Source organism: Canis aureus, chromosome 19 (assembly GCF_053574225.1).
Source record: "Canis aureus isolate CA01 chromosome 19, VMU_Caureus_v.1.0, whole genome shotgun sequence".
NCBI lineage: Eukaryota > Metazoa > Chordata > Mammalia > Carnivora > Canidae > Canis > Canis aureus.
The window spans coordinates 27246663-27270871 of record NC_135629.1 but is presented as its reverse complement, the minus strand read 5'-3'; the positions used below and the strand labels follow the sequence as shown (position 1 = coordinate 27270871).

Below are 24209 nucleotides of genomic sequence, written 5' to 3'. Positions count from 1 at the left end.
GGGGATAAGGATATGGGAGGAGAGGAAAACATTATTAGAGACACAAACATTGTCAGGTGACCAGGCAGAAAAGAGACACAAGATATGTTAACAGAGGTTTCTGGGAATGGATCCTTTGAGTATCAAATGAAGCCAAAGTATAGGGCAGGAAGAAAAAGGAAAGAGTGACCAAGAAGAAGGGAGAAAACAAAAAGTGATCGAAATTTTGGAGAAAGAGAATAGAAGATACTAACGAGAAAATACAGAGAGGAAAGGAAGTAGGAAACACAGAAGATGGAGGCTTCTTTCCGTCCTTCCAAGGGTGGAGATTAGCACATTCCAAACCTGTCTTTAGAGTCTAACCCATCATTGCCTCCACTTTCTTTTCTTTCTCAGTTTTTCCCAGGCCACAGGGGAGGGGTGGGGATGAGGAAGAGAAGCTGACAGAAGAGACCTCTACAGTTCCCTTCACTCCCATGTTAAGAGGGATACACAACTTGATCTTCTATCCCACCAAGACAGCAAAAAAATGAGGTTTACAACAAAAGGTACTGTTATAAGACAGCACGCAATGGGTCCCCTGAAAGGAAATCAGGGTGCTCTCAGAAAAGGCAAAAGAGAGTCAATGGAAAAAGGCAAAATATGTTGACAACAGAAATGATTTTTTGAGTCAGTTCTATCTTACACTGAACTCTAGCCACTCACAAGTTAGTGAGAGAGAACTGATAAGCAATCCTAAAATAAATATTCAAAGGTCTGTTAAAAATGATTTTTTAAAAAAATTTCCCCTGGTTTCATCTCACAGATCAAGACTATTAATAAAAGCTCAACACATTTTTCTTATGCTATATGTTCCTACAATAGATTCCCAGATTAACTGAACTCTTCTTAAAATTCCCATTAAAAACATAAAAACACTGATTTTTCATCCCTTGAAATTAGCTATACTTTTAGTCATTTTTGTAGCTTTTATATTTATGTTTTCCTGTGTTTTATACTATGCCTACTTTTAAAGAATTAGATATCCTAAATTTTTTCACGCAGAAACAGAGTGATGCTTTTTGCTTTTGGCTCATGACATTAATTTTTTAATCTGAAAAAAATTTCTTTCAACAGTTTTCTGCATGATAATATTATTTAGATATTCCAAAATCTGTCATATTATATTGTTTTACATTTAAATTATACACAAATGCACTTACAAATGACTACATGACATATATATCTATGCTGACAGGTATATATTCAATATTTACTTATAGATAAATTTTGCCAGACTCTATGTGAAGTAGATGATTATCAAGATGATTGTTTTATAACTTCAAGATAATTGTATACTTATAAGGACTGATGTCTAGAAATGTTAAATGAAAAAAAATAAGATGCACAATATACACAGTTTGACCTTATTAAATAAAAAGAAAACATAATTGTAGATGTGTACATTAGTCAGGAGCTGATTGGTTTTGCTGTGGTAACTAATTAACCCTGAAATCCTAGTAATTAAATACAACAAAGGCATGTTTTTCTCATAGTACATGAATCACACAGATGTGCAGGAAGAGAGAGCTCTAATCTCCACAATCATTGGAGACCCAGGCTGACAGAGGTTCCACCATTTTGAGTCTGCACTATTTGGAACAGGGGGTCTTCTCAATCCTTGCAAGAAAGGAAGAAAGCATAGAGAACTCATACTACTATTTTATCCATCAGCCCAGCTGACACATGTCACTTCTGCTTACAACATAAGCCTAAGCTATTCGTATGGCCTATCTGAGTTACAAAGGGACTGAAAATGGGAAGAGCACATGGGTATCAGTTAGCAGTAAGTGTTTCTGACACATTATCCAAAATGCGACCAAGAAATTTCAGAAGGAAAAACAATATTTAATGGGTATCTCTGAGAAGGGAAGTCAGATTAGGGAAAGAATGGACACAAATTCCACATTTTATATGATACACTTCCAAAATGTTTGTTTGTTTTTTTTTAATTTATTTTTAATGACAGAAAGAAATCTAAAACCGCAGCTTCTGGAAGAACCACTTATTCTTGCCAGTCTTGTACCTCTCCTCGAACTTGACCTTGGCCTCTCGTCAGGCCTTGCGTTTAAGAGCAGGGTCTCTGAAGACATCCTTGTTGACGACGGTTTTGTCCAAAGGGATATCCACAGAGTACCTTGTGGGCATGAGGTGATTGTAGTTATAAACTTTCACAAAAGACTTGATCTTTGACCTCTTGGCGATTTTCTTCTTGCCCATGGTAGCTGTCACTTTTCGGGGATAGCGGTCAATTCCGGCCACCAGAGCATGGCTGTAGGGATGGTCTGAGGTGCCATCATCAATGTTCTTTACGATGACTGCTTTGCGTCCGGAGTAGCGTCCAGCCAGGACCAGCACCACCTTCCCGGGTTTCATGAACTTGCCCATCTCAACACCAGCCACTCGAGCCTACAGCCAAAATGTTTGTATTTTAAAGATAAAAAGCTAGATTCACATTGGCTATTTTTTTTTTACATTGGCTATTAAATAAAATATTTTAGACACTGTTAACGAGTTATTTTATGATAATCCAGTTCAAATGAAACTGGTAAATAAGTGGTTAAAAGACAATATACAAGGAGTTTCCATCAATGGCTCAGCTTCAAGAATGGGTCTAGTTTTCAGGGATCCGCCAGGATCATCATAGATGATCTATGATCATAGATGATTTAATGGCTGTTGTTTGATCAATGGCTGAAATGATAGAGTGGAGAGCTTGCTAAGTTCATGGATAAAGCTATGTTAACTAAAACTTTGAGAGCCGTGATTAAGATCCAAACTAACCTGTCAGAAGTGAGCTATGGCCAAGTGTGAGGTGTGAGTGTACTTGGGAGTGAAGAATGGATCTCTGAAAACAGCAAGGGTCAGACAAAAGTACTTTAGTGCCTCTGGATTCCGTGTAAATCACATGCCAGATGAATGTCTGGAATAAGTGGGGTTACCCCAAGAAGTGTGGCACTACTACAGCATTTCAAATGTTAAGAGAAGACAAGATTGAAAAGACAGGAACATTCAGGGCTTGCTGTATTCTAGATCATTCATTATGAAATAATATATATTTGCTAAATATGATGGACTATGTCAGTCCATGTACTATGGAGGCAAATAAGGCAGTCATTAATCATGGTCCTCAGGGAGTTTGGAGACTAGCTAATTTCTTTACATTCTTCTCGTTCTTGGTACCTAGCTTGATTATTCTCTTAAGGTGCTGTTTTTCGGGATCCCTGGGTGGCGCAGCGGTTTGGCGCCTGCCTTTGGCCCAGGGCGCGATCCCGGAGACCCAGGATGGAATCCCACATCGCGCTCCCGGTGCATGGAGCCTGCTTCTCCCTCTGCCTGTGTCTCTGCCTCTCTCTCTCTCTGTGACTATCATAAATAAATAAAAATTTAAAAAAAAAAAAAAAGGTGCTGTTTTTCAAAGTGTGGCCCAGGACCCAGCAGCAACAGACTCTCCTGGGAGCTGATAAGAAATGAAGACTCTGAAGCCCAATTTAAGGCCCACTGAATCAAAATCTGCTTTTCAAACAAGGTTTTCCCACATGGTACATATGAACATTCAAACCTGGGAACAAAGGATCTAAGCTCTCTCTACCTACCCTATGAAGGAGAAAAACTCCTTACTTGTTCTGTCTTCTCATCTTTGATGTTGTCTAAAATGAACAGACTAGAGAACAGAGAGGTAGAAGGGGCTGAGCAGATACACATAATGAAGAGATGAGCAAAGGGAGGAAATGCAAAGAGATGCAAAGAGAAAGAGGTGGGCAGGGTGATTCTGTGGGTGCATTTAAGGGGGTGCAAGAAGGGAGAGAGATGGAGGGCAGTTGTAAATAAATATGGAGAGAGATGGGGAAAACAAATCTGAGGAATAGCTGTGCACCATTCAATGACTGTCCATCAGCCATTTTTTGAGAGCCTTCAGAAAGATTTACATTTCTTTTTCACTGTCTTCAGGTATCTTTACTGGTGATTCTTCTATGTGAAACTAGGAGAGAAGGGGCCAGTGTGGACCTCAGCTTGAGATGAGTCACATATTTGTGGGCTTTCCTTGACCTTTTTTAGACTGTAGGGTGGGAAAAAAGTTAGAAAGTAACTCATAAAATACATTTTTAAAATAGCTTTCAGATTAGGAAAAACAATAAGAGAAACTCTTCTTGGCTCTTTTGCTCTTTTTGATGCTTGTTTGATTTCAGCTCACAGTTGGATATTTTTATGACAATAAAAACAAAGAATTTTGTTTTACTTTAAGGATAGTCTTTGACACTGCATTACCTATATGTGATCCTGTTTGACTTAGACATATTACTATGCATTTAACTTTAGCACAATTTCAGAGATCCTTGTAAGACTAGGTACGCTTTCTCTCTGGGGTGGTATTTAATTTACCCATGGAAAAAAGCCTTTATAACATACGTACACATACACACACATGCCCCACATATACCATTGATGAGAAGGGTGTTGAACTTCACCAAGATATGGTATAAGTACTCAATTTTTATAAGAGTTATTATCACTAATTGCTGGCATAGATATGACTAAAGTCCTTCAGATTAAAAATAGAGAAGGAGAGGGATAGAGTGAGGAAGGGAGGTTGCTGATCTGAGTGTTCTTTCCAATGACCTTATCAAGGTTATAATATTTCAAGTGTTTCACAGGTTATAATACAAACATAGTGAAGGCAAAAAAAAATTATGTTAGGTTGATTGCTACTCTCGAAGCTAACTATGTAAACCTCCAAGACACAGCACTGTGTCTTGTAGTAGACATTTAAATCCTCAGGCCATGCTTCACTGGCCCAGTGTTTTTTGGCTTGTGGTGTTAGCATATGAATTCTAATTACAGTTAATACATTAATCCTAGGTACTGATCTTCAATCCCTCAGCCACCAAATCCATTGCAGAAATTGGCCAAAAGTCAAGGCCAGGGAGTTTTAAGAGAAAATAAAATGCTGAGAGGTACAAATCCTGTTCCTTTTCTGCTTAAATGGTTTCTCATGGCTCTTGGATTAAGGTCAAAATCTTTAGGATGAATTGCACAGTCCTGTACAACCTGGCAGCTCCTTAGTTCATGCTATACCCACTTCTCCCTTAGCTTATCGCTCTTCAGCAGTACTAGCTTTCTCCCACCATGGGGGTCTTTGTTTAGATCACTGTCCCTTGCCTGCTGCCTTTCTAACTCTCCTTCATCCTTCAAGTTGCAGTGTAAACATCAAGTCCTCGGAAGAAGTCCACTTTCAACACTCAGAGCAGTTCCCTATGTTATGTGATCATGGAACTCTACCTTTCCCCTAATAACATATACCACAATTGCTGTTGTACTATTATATATGCAATTGTTCTTTCTGACTGCCTCCTCCTAGGCTTTAAGCTTCTTAATCCCAGGAGTGTGTCTGTCATATACAGACTCCAGAAATATTTGTTAACTGAATGAATTAAGAGATGAGTCAGTTCCATAAGCTTTACTTTACATCTTTATCTGTACTTTATACTTTCTCTGTACATCTCTAATAGCCCCTCTTACCAATATTATAATTTCTTAAACTGTCTCCTCCATTTAATTATATGATCTTCAGGCAGAGAGTTTTGTCTGCTTCACGTATAGCTCAGGGCTTGGCCAAATAAGGTAGCTCAAAGATAAACTGCTTGCAGACACATAGGAGGAAAACACGGAGACAGAAGACTGATGACAAGAGGAAGGAAAAAAGGTAGGGATATGGCAAAAAAAGAAAAGGAAAACAACAAAGGGTAGAATTTCTAAGGTCTCAAAAGCTAGTCATTACCTAATTTTTAGGAAGTCCTTAAAATAAGTTAGATGAAATATAAATGCAAGAGAAAATTCATGATTAAAACCTTCCTTTGAAAAAATAAATAAATAAATAAAACCTTCCTTTGGAAGAAGAAAAGCCTTTTGCAATCCTTTTGGAGTGCATGCCAAACAAATGTGGCATGCTGACAGCATATTATAAATAATACTGATTAAAAAATTGTTTTTATAAAGACAAACAGAAGGCTAAAATTCCTGCTGGTAATATTCAAACCATTAATAATTTTGATTTCAGGTTAATACATTTTTGGGGGAAGAATAGAGGACTTCAGAGGGCATTTTAAGTAGTTAGAAACCAATGTATTACCACTGGTATTAATGATTCTTGAGAAAATTAATGATGTCACTTGCTTTGAACAATATGAGGACCAGCTGTAAGTGGTACAAAATTAAGACAAATGACTAACTGTTCACATGCAAAACTCAGACTTATTGAGGAGGACTTGCTAGGCAGCACCAGATTGTGAGACTAAATTATTAGCCCATTTTAATTGAAAGTGTGAAAAGACTTTGCACAAGTACCATTGCAAGATGGGCCTTAGCCAGTGGTCTTGTCCTAAGCTACAAGAACTTCACCCAGAGTGTTGATATGATGCCACAGCTTTCAACTGTACATTGCAGATATTTTATTGCTGACATTTTGTATTTTTATAAAACATGTTCAAAATGTGTTTGGCTGTACTCAATAAATGGTCCCCTTCAGAAAGTCTCCAACCCTCTTATATTTAATGGGGTTTTTAAAAAATTTTTACACTGTGTGAAGAATTTTTCATTAATACATTTCTGTTGACAATCTTATGCTTTTTGGAGAGAAAATGGAAGCAATTAAACCTCCTAGTAAATGCTCCTTCACATTAAAAAAAAAAGATGTTGGAATATCTTTGACAGAATCCAAAGTCAAGTCCAATAAATCTCCAAAATAAAATCAAATCCTATTAATTTTACTTCCAAAATACATTTTTAATTCACTCATTTCCCATTACCTGAGCTACTACAACAATCTTCTATCTGGATTTCCAGCTTGTATCCTTAGTTTCTTCAATCCATCCTCCACATGTCAGCCCAAGGGAACTTTTACAAAACAGATCTGACCTTATCTTCCTTTATTGATTTTCCTTACACTTAGGATAAAGCAAAACTTTTATCCCTAACTAAAATGTCTTTCCATCCTCTCTAAATTCATCTTGTATTACTCTCCCTCTATCTTATTTATATTTATTTTTATCTTAAAATTTAAGGTTTATTAACACCACACACACATTTACCCTGGTGTCCTCACTCATCTTGAGTCATTTACTCACAGTAATGTGGTACTTATCTAGGTAAGGCCCAGCTCCTGTGGGTTTAGAGGTCAGCTGGAGGAGTTTAGATGCTATTTTCAATGAGAGGAGGAGGCATTAGAGGGTCTTAGTTAAGGTATGATCTGATCTGATTTATATTTTTAAAGAGTTCACTCTGGCTCTGTGTGAAGAATGAAATGTAAGGAAGCCAAATGGCAGCAGGTGAGAATCACTGTAACAGACAATAAAGTTTTTAAAACCCAATGCCAAGCTCAGAACTAAAGGGAGAGTGATACTTGGTTGTTGAATGAAATTAACAATGAAGAAGCAATAAACAGTAGCACCAAAGAATGAGTCAAAACCAGGGGTGACTTATAGCCCATAGAAATTCACTCCACATCCGTTTGTGACCCTTTGAGTCAGAAATCAGAACCACTGACCACTCCTGGTCTGGATGTCAGCCAGTCATGTGCTCATATTTCAGACAGAGTGCATTTTATGATTAATCTTAATCCTCCTACCTTCCATAGACATAAATCATGTAAATGTTGTACTGGAGGAGGAGAAATGGTAAATGATCTCTCCAAACATCCCCTTTAAATTTCTCCTGATGAAAGCAAATTTCCAAACCCATACATTGAAGTGGAAGCTGAATGGTGGTAAACAAATACCCTACTTTTGCCTGTGAGATCTCAGAGGTGACCCCCTTGTCTGTCATCACTGAACAAAGGATATAACACAGACAAGATCTATACTCTCATTCTTGCCTCTACTTCCATCCAACTATAATCCAAAAGCCAGAAGTTGCCCAGGTTAAAATATTAGACTGTTGGTCCCTTCAACTTGAGTCCTCATGCACTTTCTTTTTCTTTTCTGCACCTCATTTGTTTCTCTCTTGACAGGGATGCCTCTCTCTGATTTGCAAATCTCCTTCCAGGGGCTGTCTAAATGGCAAGCTTCTTTGATCTATAGCCCAGTCAGAGGTAGGATCTGTATTTCCAACATCCAGCATAGGCTGCCTGCTTGTTGATATTAATCTTCTGCCTTTGCCAGGTATAGACAATAGGGGTTGGAGAGTGTTAATCTGAAGATTCACCAGACACCAAGCTATAAATCTGTCTTAGGGTAGGTAGACTTGTGGCATTTTCGATTTGCTCCTCTAAGAAGACTCTAGGCTCTATTTGATCCTCCATTGCCTTTGCCCTGAAATATTGAATTACTCACAACTTTGAAATTTAGTTTCTCCAGAGCATCTCACATCCAGCAAAGCTGAGAACAAAGGCAGCATCCATTCACTTCAGAAATTGAGTCAGAAAACCCAAGGGTAGACATTGTACTGATATGATATTTTGTTGTCTTGAGATGTTTTGCTTTCCAATAGAGTAAAGCAAGGGAGATGTTTCTCATTTTAGAGCCAAGTTCCTAATGAGCAATGCAGTATTGCTTATTACAGCTGGTTTCAGTATATATGGATGCTTTTTTAAAAAAATCAAAGTGAAAATTCTCAATTAGAACTCAAATTAAAGAATACTACCAGAGTACTGTGTACCAGTACATTTTCACCAAAACCAGTTATTAAGTAGCAAACCTGAAAAGTTTCCTTTATACAAATTGATAGGCTGGGCAGGTACACTTACAAAATTAAAGGCAGCATATTTTGTCCATAAGCACAAATGATTAATTATCTCCTGGGAAGGTGATTTCATATTTTTGTGTTGACTTTTGTTTCCCCTGAGATGAACTGGACTGTCAATGTGTGTGACTAGAGACTTAAAGATCATTTTTCCCTCTCTCTCTCTCTTTATCAAAGAAATCTTGGAGATTCTAAATAAATCACATCCCTATTTCTACTTGTTCTGGCTTAAGGAAACACCTATCTTTTGATTCTGGTCCTATGAATAAGCTGGCAATTTAAGATACCTTCCCGTGCTACAGCTTTGTAATTAGGCAATTCTCACTGAAGAATTAAAGGAATTCTTTCCTGAATTTTTCTAGTTCCTTTTTACCCTTGGAATGATCCATATGTTGACATCACTAAAAGGGACACCCCAAAGTATATAGAAGGAAATGTTTTATTTCACATTCCAAGAAAGACATGGTCGTGGTAGGAAAGAGTGCCAAAATCAAAAGGGCAGCCTTCCACAGGAATGTGAAGTTCTGTAAGGGCACAAGCGACCTCTTCACAATCTGTCCTCCACTATGTGCTTTATATTGGAAGAATTCATCTAGAACTGCTCACTTTGCCCCATCACTTGCTAGAGTTTTTTAACTAATGATTTGGGTCCCCCCCCCCTTTTTTTTTTGGTTTACCTATACATGAAGGAGTAGACCCTGAACACTCAATTCAATCTCAGCTGTAATATGCCTCATTTTTTTTGTGTGTGTTTCAATCTCCAGGCTAATTCTGTAAGTAATTTGTATTAAGGTAAGCCTAAGTGAGAATTTCATGAGTTTTATTTACATGGTATATTTACATTTTAACTCAAATTTGGGGCTCTAAAAAGCATGAGAAATAGACTTTTCTATGCACATATGCACACACATAGTTTTATGACTCATTGCATCATGCCAAAATGGTCAGTCCCACCTTATTATATCAGCCCTGGAAATGAAGTCTGACTTTTTCTTTACTGATGAAAGCAGTACTCAAAAAAAGCCTTGTGACCTTAGGATTATAGTCTTATAAGAAATGAACTGTAAACCTATGCACAGAAGAGGCCAGCATCTTGTAAGCCAACAGCAAAGATTTGGGTTGCAATTTTTGCTACAGTGCACTTTGTTGAATAAAATTAGTTCAACATTCCACATCAAATACTCATGCAGATTTCAGCTCTTTTAAAAACTGGTAACCAAGAAACACAGCTTAAGAAATAAACCTCATATACAAAAATAACCTGGGAGGAAAGGAAAACAGTCACATGTTGTAAATATACTTTGATAGTACTGTAAATTGTGAAACAGATTAGTTGAATATCCAGAAACACACAAAACTGTCCTCTAAATTGTTCTTCTAATGTACCAGCTCCCCATTGACTCATTACCAAATTATTTGCCAGTAAATGAATTTTCTTTTCTTCAAATGCTTTTGGAGCTAGAAGGAGTTGGCACTGATGAAATGCTTTCTGAAAGGAGAAAGGTTATATCCACATGACCCTGTATTGACTGGTTATAAAGCTGAAAAATTCTGGTGAACCACAAGGAAGTTTCCTCTTTGTGTAAACCAGTGGTTATGAGCCATTTCTTTTGCAATACCCTCTTGACTATTCTGAAATACAATTCACAGATAATATAACACACCAACCTATCACTAAAATAAATAAATAAATATGCCCTAACTGAAATATAAAGGAGAAAAGTCACTTGTCATAATATATTACACATTTCAATATCTGCATGTTTGGATACTAAACTACAGCTCATGATAAAGGAGTCAGCTGATTTCATCTGTGCATAGGCACACAAAAGCCACAGGTACTCTCAATCCTTGGAACTAACAAAAATTGGACCTACATATTTCTCACACAATCCCTAAAGGGAGGTGCTTTTACATTAGCTATCACTACATCTTTATTTTTTTTATACATTTATTTTTTTATTGGTGTTCAATTTGCCAACGTATAGAATAACACCCAGTGCTCATCCCGTCAAGTGCCCACCTCAGTGCCTGTCACCCAGTCACCCCCACCCCCACCCACCTCCCCTTCCACCACCCCTAGTTCGTTTCCCAGAGTTAGGGGTCTTTCATGTTCTGTCTACCTTTCTGATATTTCCCACTACATCTTTAAATTGTTGGTTTGATAGTCCCTTTTTGATGTTATTGCTTTCTGGTTTAATTAATCATTGGATGAGCCACTGGTGAGATTTTGGAACCACAAACTTTTAAGGTTTTTTTCATCTCTGTTACTAAATATAATACTCTAAAATTATAATTCTAATGAACAGAGCTCAGAAACGTGCCCAATTTCCATAGCCTGCCCCATGATAACACCTATAAAGGAAAATAGCAAAAACCTAAGGATAAGAGAATAGAATAGTCCCTATTCTCCCTTCAGTTAGGTCTCTGAAACTCCAAAAGATGGCTTCCTTGTGATATCTGAGTTTGGAGAGCAGCTTGCTAGTGTTCAGAAACAGACAGTATCATTCTTGAGTTTCCATACTGAATTCCATTTATTACTATGGCCTAAAATATTTGAAATCTTCTGTATCTCACCTATGAAGCGGGGATTCAATGGTATAAATGCTCTCCCCTACTCTAAAAGGAAATAAGTTCTATTAGGTTTTACTAGGCTTAATACTACCTGAGAAAGAAGAAGAAATCATTTCCTTTGGGTGATTCTTAAGTTACCCCAGAATAAAGATCAGTTTTCATTTCTTTTCAGGTAAATCACATAGACAAAACAAAAAAAGTCAAAACACTCAAATATATCAACCATATATTTCCTTCTTAGCTGTAGACCTGTGATCAGATCCCATACTCAGTAAAGGAATCAATGTTATGTACATATATGTGTGTGTTTATCATGGTATGCCATACACATGATCCAGGTATTCAGGTTTTGAACAATTTGTTCTATTTTACTGCTCATTTACAAGAAGATACCTTCCTGTCTCTTGGATAATTTGCCTCCTAAAGAGAACAGATAATTTCCGGGTTTCTATAACTGGCCCTCAAGCAGTCAATAGCTCTCCTCATAATCACAAGAAAGCTGCCACACAGTTCCAAATATCATATGTGGATGAAACAAGATATAGCAAAAAAAAAAAAAAAAAAAAAGTGCCTCTTAATTAAAGAGTGAAATAGAACCTTCTGGAAAAGTTCTTTCTGAGAAGTCCTCTAGACAACCTATCCTCATTCTTTATTGACCAGTTCTAGATTTCATGCTTATTCCTAAAATTATTTCTGAGAGGAATTCCTGATTAGATCAAACAAATAAAGATTCACCCTTTGGCCGGAGAGAAGGTTCTCTTTCCTGAAGGAATTATCAGTGAAGGCGGAGTTCTAAAGAGTAAAAGGACTTTTTTTTTTTCTTTTTTGGTAAGCATAGGAAAGAAGGCAAACAATATTGTTTGCTTCTAGGCTGCCCATCATTCTTCTCTCGTAGATAAAGAAACTGAGCCTCAAAGAGGTTAAGAAACTTGCTCAAGTTCACACAATTAAAAGTGGCAGAGCAACTTATCTGACTCCATAGTCCAGGATTAACTATTGTTTGATATCTCCTTTTAAATTAGAAGCTATAGGGATGCCTGGGTGGCTCAGTGGTTAAGCGTCTGTCTTCAGCTCAGGGCATGATCTTGGATAGAGTCCCACATCGGGCTCCCTGTATGGAGTCTGCTTCTCCCTCTGCCTGTGTCTCTGCCTCTCTCTCTCTCTCTCATGAATAAATAAAGTATAAATAAATAAATAAATAAATAAATAAATAAATAAGAAGCTATAGTGAAACAATTAATGTAATCAATTTTCAATCCCCATGTCCATAATTACTCATAGTTCTGGCCTTCCTAATAGTTCAATGAGTATAAACATTATTATATCCTATCCTCAGACCTGGAAGTGGGCTGGAGTCATTACCAACATGACTAAATGTCCCTAGATGAATAAATTATAGAAAGAGCTTAAAACTAAAACAAGAGTCCCTTGACTCCCAGGCCAGGTTTCTCCTCATAGATAAACAAATTCCTTATCCAGGACACTAACCATTCTTCTATGAAGTTCATCCAAGTAACCTGCTCATGGGTCCCTGGTAAATAATAGGTTATGATATTAACCTGGATAGAAAGAAACTAATCTGATAAAGGAGAAGTGTGGTGTGGTTTTTCCATTACAATGGGACAAGTGAGAAGTTATGGATACAAATCACAGTCAAATCAGAGGGCTTTTAGATTCCAACCCCTAGTTACCCCAAGTCCTTCTTATAACCCATGCTATCTTGAAGAAGAAAGGAGTAAGGTATTCTATTCTACTTTGTCCATGGGACAAGATTTCTTATGACTCAATCTGTTGCTTAGTCAATCAAAAAAGCATCTTAGTCTGTTAGTCCCATGGAATGAGACAGAATGATGTTGTGGTGGGGGAGAAAGGGAAAACCTAGTCAGGAAAAACAAACCCTACATATCAACTGCTCCAAGTGTGGCCTGTAGTCCAATAACAAAAGTCTTAATTTCAGAGTGTTGATATAAGAGTATCCTAGCTGGCAGGTAAAGTACAACTTCTCTGTGAAAAGAGGGCCCCCCAAATCATTACTTTCTCTTCCCAAGTATCTATTTGACCCTTTCCAAAAGGTTACTGTGCAAGTCTAAAATCTATGATTTGCAGATGGAGATTGGCAGGGTGAACTGAACCACAAGGTCTGTCATTAAACAAAACACAAATGCACTCACCTCTGGTCACCAGTTCAGATTCAGGGCAGCCTACTCCTATGGCTGGAAGGTGAGAGGAACACTTTGGTAACTAAAATGAGTGGGGGATATAAGTTTGATGAGCTGATGACTCTCTAGACTTTCATTTGAGGTATTTGTAAGTTAGACTATTTGTACTGTTCAAAGATGGTATTTGTGTATTAGATATTTTGTGCTGTTACATTAAAGTATGCAGGGACTGATCTTAGGAAGCCACCATAAATCAGATCTTTACCTTCTATCCTTTTTCTTTGTTCAAAGAGGGGGACTTATAACCCATTTACAACACCTCTGCAAAAAATCTACCATGCTGCAGCTTAGCTGTCACTTCTTCAAAGCGACCTTCTTGAACCATTAATCTAAAGTAGCCATCCAACACTTTCTTCAAAGTCCTTGTCTCCAAATGATTTTCCCTTACATTTATGTTCTATTTCCCCACAACAGAGTATAAACTCTGTGAGAGCAGAGATCCAGTTAGGATGAGCTTCCTCTGCTGATCATAGAAAATCAAAACTAACAGTGGCTTAAACTAGATAAGAATGTATTTCTCTCTCACATACAGGAAGTCCAGAAGTAAGCATTCCAGGGCTGGTCAGGTGGCTACAAGATCTTCAAGGTGCTCAGACTCTTTCAATCTTTCAAATTTCTGCCTTTTTGCTTTCAGCTTCAGTCACTTCTGTGTTTCAACCAGTAGAAAGCATAACTAGGTGAAAAGAGGCAATGCCATCCCTTCCTTTAAATATATACCTGCATGTATCTCATTGGTCTATACTGAATCACATGGACATAATTTCTACAAGGGAGGCTGGGAAATGTAGTCTTTATTTCTGAACAGGCCCAAAACACCAGAGATTCTATTATTAAAGAAGAAAGGGGAAACTAATACCAGAGTGCAATTAGCAGTTGCAAACATACCTGTCTTATTTGTTGCTCTCTACCTAAGACCTGGCTAATGTTTGCCTATTAAAAAGGTCCAAAAAGCCATCTGATCACTGAAAATGAATGAATGAAAGCATTTCTTGGCTTATACAAAGACCTCCTATTGCTTGTAGGATGAAGACCCAAACTTTAAGACGACCTACAAAGACTTGTATGATTGGAATCCTATACACCACGCCAGTCTTCCATCCTTTCACTGTTCCCTCTTTCTTTTAGCTCTAATGATATTGACTTTCCTCAGTTCCTGGAACACTCCAGATCTCTCCAGGTCACTGTACATGCCATTTCCTTTGCCTAAGATGTTCCTCCTCACTCTACCCTACTCTTATCTTATTCCTTTTCTACTCCAACTCCTAGAAAAGTACTCAAGGTATAGGAGATACTCAGTAACTAGTTCCTGGTTGACTTAACTAACATGTATTTCCTCAGAGAGAGCTCTCTAATTCTCTAGACTGAGCTGGTATCCTCAATATATATTCCATAGCAACCTGAACTTTTCTTTTGTGACACTGTGTACTCTTAAAATTATTTATTTAATGATTTATAAGTATTTATTAAGTATCTGCCATCTTCCCTGGAAGAAGACTCTGAAGGGCTAGGATTATATCAGTCTTAGTCTCTGCTATATCTCCACAGCATAGAAAAGTATATAGCACATAGGTACTTTGTAAATACCTGCTGACTATGGATGAATGCCTAATTTGTGTAAACTACTATGTGCAGCTTTTGCTGAATAAACTAAAATAACTATTCTTTGTTCGCATATAACTAATGTTCTAACAAAGACAAATAAGCATAAATGCACATTCAGGAAAATACTATGCAATAATACCTGATTGGACTAAACAGACATTTAATAAGCATCTGCTTTTTGTAGATGAGTAAAAGTATTACCCTTCAAGGAGCTCACAGTGTAATATGGAGTATGAATTGCTAATCATCTTGCAGTGTTTATTTTCTACTTTTTTCCTTTAATAATAGATTATCCACCCGCCCATCAAAGTGTCAGTGGAGCACATGGCTGCCTTGCTAGAAACTACCTTTTGCAACCTCCCTTTAATCAGGTATGCATGTGTGACCAAAATCTGGCCAAAAGCCTGTGAATATCAGTGATACATGCAACTTCATACTATGATCTTCTAAAGAAGCTGTTTGCCCTTGTCTTCCCTTTTTCCCCCTCCATGTGGCTGGGAGATAACAATAACTAGAGCCACTTCCTTGGACCTAGAGACAGAGGCTCCATGGTTAGGATGGTATAGCCAATATAGACTGTTCATTGTTTGTTCTCTGAGAGGGAAATCAAACTTCCATCTTATTTCAGCCACTATAATTTGGGGTCTCTCTCTGTTACTGCAAGTTAACTTATATCCAAATTGGGGTGGGGGGGGCAGACTTAATAGAGTACATTAAGTACAATAATAGAAGTGTAGAGGTAGAGCCTAGTCTTACCAAGATATTAACATCTAAGGATGAAATTCCTGAATCATCTAAATCACTTCTAGATCACTCAGAATGCATCATAATAGTCAATGTTTCCCATAGACTTTTAACAATTCAATTTAATTCCTCCAGAGTATGAGGAAATCTTAATTACCTCCTAAACAAGGTGTCAGATATCACTGTACATGTTGATGAAACCCCTGAAATCATTTACCCATTCTTCCTCCGTGTTTTGCCTTTATATTTGGACAAATTTCATCCACTGCCAGTTATGTAAAGCAACTGGGGCCTCACATCTTGTGTTTGCTTAAAATCATGTAACTCAGGTGGACATATAATGGTCATCCATGGAGGTGGCCTAGAGAATTTAGTGCTTAGTTCTGTGTCTATGAAGTGGAGCATGGGATGTTTTAGAGAAGAGCTTTATAGGATTCCACACAAAAGGTAAAAATGAATCTGCTGGGCAGCCCCGGTAGCTCAGCGGTTTAGCACCGCCTTCAGCCCAGGGCCTGATCCTGGAGACCCAGGATCGAGTCCCACATCGGGCTCCCTGCATGGAGCCTGCTTCTCCCTCTGCCTGTGTCTCTGCTTCTCTTCTCTCTGTGTCTCTCATGAATAAATAAAATAAAATAAAAATGAATCTGTTCATATCTATAAGACATGAGATTCAGGATATTTAGCTTATTGGATTTGTTGAGGATCCTGTCTGATTCTACCTTGTATAACTTTATATATCCCATCACTCATGAGTTGCTCTTCAGAAGTTTTGATACATCTCGATGATCATCATCATGAGTGCACCTGTACTGATTAGGTCCCCATTTTTATGAGACACGTAACATACTGTGACACAGGCTTTGTCAAAGCAGTCGATAGAAAATATTTCATGTTGTCTATAATATGCTACTTACAAGAAAGACCTGTAAACTCCTGATTTATTAGGCAAGTCGGCCTTATTTCAATTCCTTCATATAATAATAATCTTTTTAAACCTTCATGAAGATCAAATTATAATTTATATGGCTATGGGTGAATGAGCTATTTGGAAAAGCTTAGCATGCCCCTGCCCTTGAAGGAAACAAAATGTCACCTAAATGGTATTTGTTTTAATTTTTTACTTTTGCATATTCAGCTGGCTTATAATGAGGGTTTACTGCGAGTAAATTCATGTCCTGTTTCAAATCTGCACTGCATTTTCTCTCAAAACAAAATCTCAGAATCTATACCATGTCTGCTATCTCGTGAAGTTGTGGCACTGATAATATGACTTACCTATCTCAACAATCCAATGTGATAGATTATCTGCAAAATAGTTTCCCATAGTTCCACCTACCCCTGACACACATGCCATTGTTACCACCAGAATGGGGAGGTGTGAGTCTATTCCCCTTTCCTTGAAACTGGCCTCATGACATACTCAGACCAAAAAATGCAGCAAAAGTAACATTATGTGACTTTTGGGCCTGTACCTTAGAGACTCCGCTGATTTTCCTTTTGCCTTCTTGGGATCCAGCTGCCATGTGAAGAAGCATTATCATTGAATGATGAGAGACCATGAAGAGATAGAAAGAGAGAGTCAATCTGTCCCCTGCTGTTCCATCTACCTAACCTGAGGTTTCAAGCCATGTGTATGAGGCCTTCTTGGCTCCTCTACCCACAGTTAAGAGGACCACAGGGAACAGAGACTAGCCAAGCTTTGGCCAATGTGAAGAACTGTGAACAACTAAGTGGATGTGGTTACTTTAAGCCACTGAGTTGTGGGGTGGCTTGCTATATAGCCATGATAAATTAAACAGATGAGGGAACTGAAGCATAAAAGGCCACCACAATTAGTCAAGCAGCAAAGCTGGGATTTGAACCCAGGCAACCCGGCGTCAGAAGCCACACCTTTAATCACTATTCTGTGATGACTGCTTGGCTGTAAACAAAAAGCAAAGCAGAATGAGAAGGTAGATCAAAACCACAGTCTAAGAAGCAGGTATGAATAAACAAAGAAGAAAAGATAATAAACAAAACAAAACAAAACAAAAGATCATGGCAGGGATATGAGATAATAGAATCAAGAAAAGTATATAGGAAACAGCATGGTTTTCGACATGTATTTTTGCCCTTTAACCCCTGTGTGGGGCAGGAAATGTTTTACTTAATCTTTAAGCATGTGTGCTATCCCTTAGGAATCCCATAAACCAGGCAGCAGTTAAGAGCGTGAACTCTGAGTTCAGTATCTCAAACCCCTTCATCTTAGCTATGTGCTCTTGTCACACCATTTAAACTTCTGAGTCTTCCTCTATCCATCTGTAAAGAGCCATAATAATTTTGTCTAACTCAAAACTTGTTATAGGGATTAAGTCGAATAATAAATATACTTTTGGTTAAATCTCAGCAAATTCAGAGTTATTATTTGATGAGGGCCTACTTCACACTCTGGCCAGAGACATTCTACTGTACATCTTTGGCAGTGCACCTTATTCAGTTTGGTCTCAAATTTTCCACATTCTATTTCCAAATCCATGTGCAGCGGCAGCCACCAGATGTCTGTCCTCCCACATGGCTGTAGGGTAACCTCTCGTCATGCACACACTGCTAAACTGCCATACCTGTTTGGCCTACAGGTTCAGAAAGCCCTATTTTAAGTCCCCAACAGACTGCTGAATCTGAAATCCCCCTAACCAATCCAGGAATCTCATTTCGCATCTCTTGCCATGTTAAACAGTAAATAAATTACCCTCTGATCAAGGCAAAAGCTCTTTCAAAAGGGCCGTCTCTTTCCTTTCTTCTTTTATCATCAATCTTTGTTGCTAGTCAGGTCATTTTTTTATAATGACATCTAAGCTCTCTGCTCCCATGGGCTTCTGATACAGTCTGCTCTCTCTTAGCCTGTAATGCTCCTGTCCTCCCTTTCTTTTCCCATTATCTCAAATTCCCCAACCACTAGAGTGATACCAACAAGCTGACAACTCACTTGGCTGCCAGACCTCTTCTAAGGACTATTAATTTGGCTGGTTCAAAAACAACATGCCTTACCACCAGATGCAATTCTTTTCCCTTGCTTTTCATTTTCCAAGCAAGGTGCCTGCAACTTGGAGTGGGTGTGATGGATTGTTTTTTACTTTAATTTACTCTAGCATGCATGAAGAAAGCATGAGGATCCCAGTTCCCTCGACTGATGTACCAATCTACTCCAGGAGCCTTCATTTTTGTTCCTAATCACATTTAGGAAGATTTGCCCATGACGTACAATATTAGTAATCATCACATTCTGTTTGGGGTGATCTTCTTTCCCTGAGTTTCCTCAGACTCAAGTTGGAGCTTCATCCTCTGAGCTGGGCTGTCTTGAAAACCATTCCTCACTTTTTTATTTCATCAGGCATTTTTTATCTTTTCCTTCTTCTTGGGATATTATGAGAAACTTAACTTTTAGAAGAAACATTCTAAGAGAATCTAGCCCAATCAAGTAACAATGCTTCACATTTCCAAGAGGAAGAAATCATTCCTAAGCACAAAACATCAGTCACTTCCAGCAACAATACTGGTAGCACTTCCAGAGGGTTTCCATAGAGATAGAAAGGACATGTTACTCAGGAAAGGAAAGGGGAATTAAATCCAGTGACATTTGCTCACTCTATGAAAACTTGAAAAACAACAGATGAAAAGACAAATCAAAAATCTCTTACAAACCTATTTTCCTCAAACAGATGAGAGAGATGGAGGCCCAGATAGAGATAACCCAACCCTGCCAACTACTGGGATAATAAGGAAAGTCAATGAAAGTATCAGAGAAATAATAAGATATTTTTGTTTCAAAGCCATTTTCCATATTTTTATTACAAAGTGTATAGAAATTATAGGGTAGGTCTGGGGATTAAAGGAAAATATTTTCTTTGTTCACAGAATATCAGATGAACAGATCACAAAAAAATGTGAGGGTCTTCCTTTCTTTGGCATCTGGTGCATGGAAAGCTGGAGCAGAGAAGGAGAGTCAGGTAGAGATTAGGAATCTGGTGATAGAAATGTTGCAGCCTCTTTCTAGTTGAAGATGACTTTCTTAACAGAAATTCAGCACTCCAGACATGCCCCTCATGAGGATTCTCATGTCCACCTCACTCCCTCTCTACTGACTTGGCTGTGTACAATGCCCCTTCAGCACAGGTGACATTGTGATGCCTCAGAGGCATTGTTCCTATTAGTCCTTTCTTTGGAATACCTGACATCATCCCTTCTGACAAATTCCTCTACTCCTTGAAATCCTGTTTGATCCACAGAGCCAATTCAAATATATTTAGTATCTCTATGGACACATCTCTGGTACATCTAGCTACAATTTCTTGCTCCTTCATTAGAATCCTATCATCATCAATACAGCTATCACTCATTAAGTTATTTTTTGTGTGTTCTCTTATTAAGCAAACACATTACTCAGGGTACTTTTGGTGTTAATTACTGTCTGCTTGAAGAGGCAGGGAGCATATGGGGAAATGAAACTCGACTCTTAAGGAAATGTTTATCAGAACATTATTGTCATTATCATCATCATCAACAATTATTTAATTGGTGCAGTTGCCCCATGGCTGATACATTCACTGCCCACTGTGCTTTCCTATATTTTCCTGTCCTCTACATAAGAGTGGGCTGCATGACTAGCTCTGACAAGTAGGGTATGAACAGATGTGGCATGTGTCTCTTCCAATCTGAAGCATTTAAGAGGTGAGTAGTGATGATCCCCTTCTTCTAGCTCTCTTTCCTTTTCCTGGAAGGTGTGCATTGAAGTGGCAATGTCACAAGATTGAGGTGACTTGGATCACTGCTGAGCCAGTGAATGGATAGCAGTTGCCCAGGGGAGCCTCTGACTCATAGCAGATTTTGTGTGAATGAGAAATAGGCTCTTGTTGGACTGAACACCTAACTTTTGGGAGAATTTGTTAGTGTGACACCACCTGTCCAAATCAATACATACCTAAGAGACAGGTGCCCTTATCATCCCCATTTATAAATGAGAAAGCTGGTGCACCAAGACTAAAGCCATGTTTACAAGGTGGGAACAGAACCACATTCCCTCATTTGAATCATCAGATCAAAACAAGACCAACATGGCGCAGTGGGAAAATGTAAAGCTTATTGGCAAAATGATTACTGAGAGAAAGCCACCATTATCACTAATATGAAGATTTACTATTATACTAAATCTAAATGACAACCAAAAAAATCATGGTAGAAGGGAAAATTGGAATCTTTCATAGAGATACACTGATTCACTAGATTGCTTCACCCTCAATTTTTTTCTTTAATGATTTTAGACATTTGCATGTATTTCATGAATATACCAAGTAAACTCTGAACATCATCTCACCCTAGTGAAACTACTAAATTTTTGTATCAGAGAATTTATTGATATATTCATTCATTCAACATATATTTGTTATTTGTCCATAATATGCTGAGCACTCTGATAGCCACACTGGGTTTAGCAATGAAAGCCAGAGGCATAATCTCTACCCTCAAGGAGTATTTACCTCAAGGAGTCTAGTGGAAATGGGAGGTCATAGGTCATCAGACAGACATGAATGGGTATAAAATTGAAGACAGTGTTCAATGCTCTAAGGAAAGGGAATAAGGTTCTATGAAAATATTTGATGATAGAACCTTACATGGATGGGGCCATGGAAGTGTTATTTGAAAATCTGGAACTTGAACAAAATCTAGATGACAAGTCACAGTGTAATATGAAGTCAAGTTGGGAAAAGAGGAGAGCATTCTAGACCAAAGAAACAGCACAGATAAAGGTTCAATTTCAGTAAAGAACACTATGAAGAACTGAGAGTCAGTGTATAGGACCTTGGAAAAGTCATGAAAAACTATTGAAAGATGAAACTCAAAAGGTAAGCAGAGACTAGACAATGGAGAAATTTTAGTCCAGGCTGGGACAGTCTTCTGCTTATTTAGCACCCACATGGCTTGGGTTACATTGCTTGAGGAAAGGCTCTAATTGTTCTCTTAAAATCCTTTTCATTCTTCTCTTAATAAAAGAACACTTGCTTTTTCAGCTGTGTGCAGGCAACCTCAAGTAAAATCCACATTTCCTAGCCCTCTTTACAACTAGTTAAAACCTTGGCCCTAAGTGGTTTATGGGATATAAGCAGTAGTGGTTTGGCAACTTATAGGAAGTTTCTTTAAAAGAGAGAGTGCCCTTTGTGACTCCTTTCTCTTTACTGTTGGCTAAAATACTTATGTAATGGCTAAAAGTGAGCAGCCAGTTTGGACCATGAGATGTACATGAAAAAAGAAACTACATGTGACAGGAAAATAGTATAGAGGAAACCTTGTTCTCTGATGTCACATACTGTCCCTGGATGGACTTCCTCTAGCTTCTTAAATATGAAAAAGTAATTTACTTCAACCTTCTTTAAGCCATTGCTGTCTGGGGATTTTTTTCTGTTATTTCCATCTAAATGCAAACCTAATCCAGGGCTGCATATTAAATAAACAGTTACTAAACTTCTCTAAAATGCTATTGCATGATTTAGGAAATTGACATAATCATAACTGGAAGATAAATTTTCCCTCAAGAATTCTAAGTGAGGAGGATCAAGGTCCGTATATATTTTAAGCAAAATATTTGAAGGGAAAAATCATATTTTAAGAAGAAATGCTGTATAACAAATTAAGAGATGTCCATTAAGAGGGAATCATTAAAAAAAATTCTTCAAAGCACTGGATACTTCTCAGCAAGTCAGCTTCTTTAAAAACTAAATTGCAGAGAGTAGAAACACATAGCCATCTTCTAACAATCTGAGCAGGTCTGCTCGGACCATGACAGCTAATGACTAGAGCAGGGCATTCTGCTGCTCAGCCTTCTCTCCACAGACAGCATCATGCCACATAGTGGTGCCTCCACTCCTCCATTGCTTCCTTCTCTTCCACCAGGACCACCCCCTGAGCAACACTAAAGTATCCCTTGGGAGTCCTGAAAACCTGGGTGGCGGCCTTCTGCCACTACCTTTCTCTGTCTTCTCCTGAACTCAAGGAAAGGGCTGTGTCCTGACATTTGCATGGGAATGAGAGCTGCAAGAGAGCCATCACCACTAATAGGAAGGCTCAGCCTGTAGAAGAAGTGGCTTTGTGCTGGTCGCAGCCTCTATGCTTCCTTCACTAGACAACATCTGCCAGAAAAAAAGGAGAATGAGAAACCAGACTCCTGCTTTTGCAAACCCCATCTTACAGATGAGAAGACCAAGGAATGGTGAGACTAAAGTATTCCAAGGATTCAAACTCAGGTCTCCTCATTCCTAATATAGTGTTCTTCCCATTGCAATGCTGTGCTTCTAGAAGAATGAAGTATAAAATTATATAAGAATGTAGAAAAGCCCCTAATCCTAACAAAATAGGCTCCTATTTCATATTGAATTTGTCCCCCAAAAAAAGATATGTTAAAGTCCTAACCCCAAATTCCTCATAATGTGACCTTATTTGTTAATAGCATTATGGCAGGTGTAATTAGTTGAGATAAGGTAATACTGGAGGAAGATGGACCCCTAATTCAATATGACTGTTGTTCTCATAAGGTGGAAGCCACATGAACACGGAGACATACAGGGAGGACACCATGTCCTGACTAGGATTGAAGTGAAGCATCTACAAATCAAGGATGGCAAGGATTGTCAATAAACCACCAGAAGCTAGGAAGAGGCAAGGAGGGGCTCTTACTCATAGGTTTCAGAGGGAGCAGGGCCCTGTGGGCACTAGCCTTCAAAATTGTGAGAAAATAAATATCTGTTTTTCTAAGCCACCAATTTGTGGTGGTTTATTACGGCCACCCTCAGGAATTAATATAATTCCCATTTAGACACATCATCAACAAGAGAGAAGCATACATAGTTTAATGTCTGGTAGAAATAGAAAAGCACCCATGTGGAATTACTTGGCCTCAAGCTGTAACACCAATTCCCTGTGTGACCATGGGCAAGTTAATTCCACTCTCTTTGTCTCCACTTTAGCAACAAAAAAGTAGAGATGGTAATAGTAGCTCCCTTATAGTTTCAACTAAAGGTTAAATCAGGCAGGTAATGCGGGTTAAAACACATAGCACAAACAATACAGAGAGCATAATAAGGACTCAAAAATGTTATTATCGCCATTATTATGAATTTTTCAAGGTAGACTTAAACACAAGGCAAGGAAGAACAGGAAAATAATTCATAAACTTAACAGAAGTCTCAAGACTCAACCTAATGTTCACGAATATTACGAATGGCCCAATAAGGTAGCTACTAGAGTACATGTTACTATTTAAATTTAAATTAATAATAGGAAACAAAA

The 24209-nt window shown here is 38.2% G+C and overlaps 1 protein-coding gene across 15 annotated transcripts in view; it reads right to left on the bottom strand.

Moving 5' to 3' along the window:
- LOC144289792 (large ribosomal subunit protein eL27-like) overlaps positions 1 to 24209 on the bottom strand; it is a 238157-nt gene that overhangs the window by 201006 nt on the left and 12942 nt on the right. The window contains exon 2 of one of the 15 annotated variants that reach the window (XM_077858202.1): positions 1952 to 2427. The exons of the other annotated variants lie outside the window; for them this stretch is intronic. Coding sequence (XP_077714328.1) covers positions 2074 to 2427 — 354 coding nt within the window. The 3' untranslated portion in view covers positions 1952 to 2073. Of the gene's footprint in view, positions 1 to 1951; positions 2428 to 24209 lie in introns of those variants that run through there. 15 annotated transcript variants of the gene reach the window in all.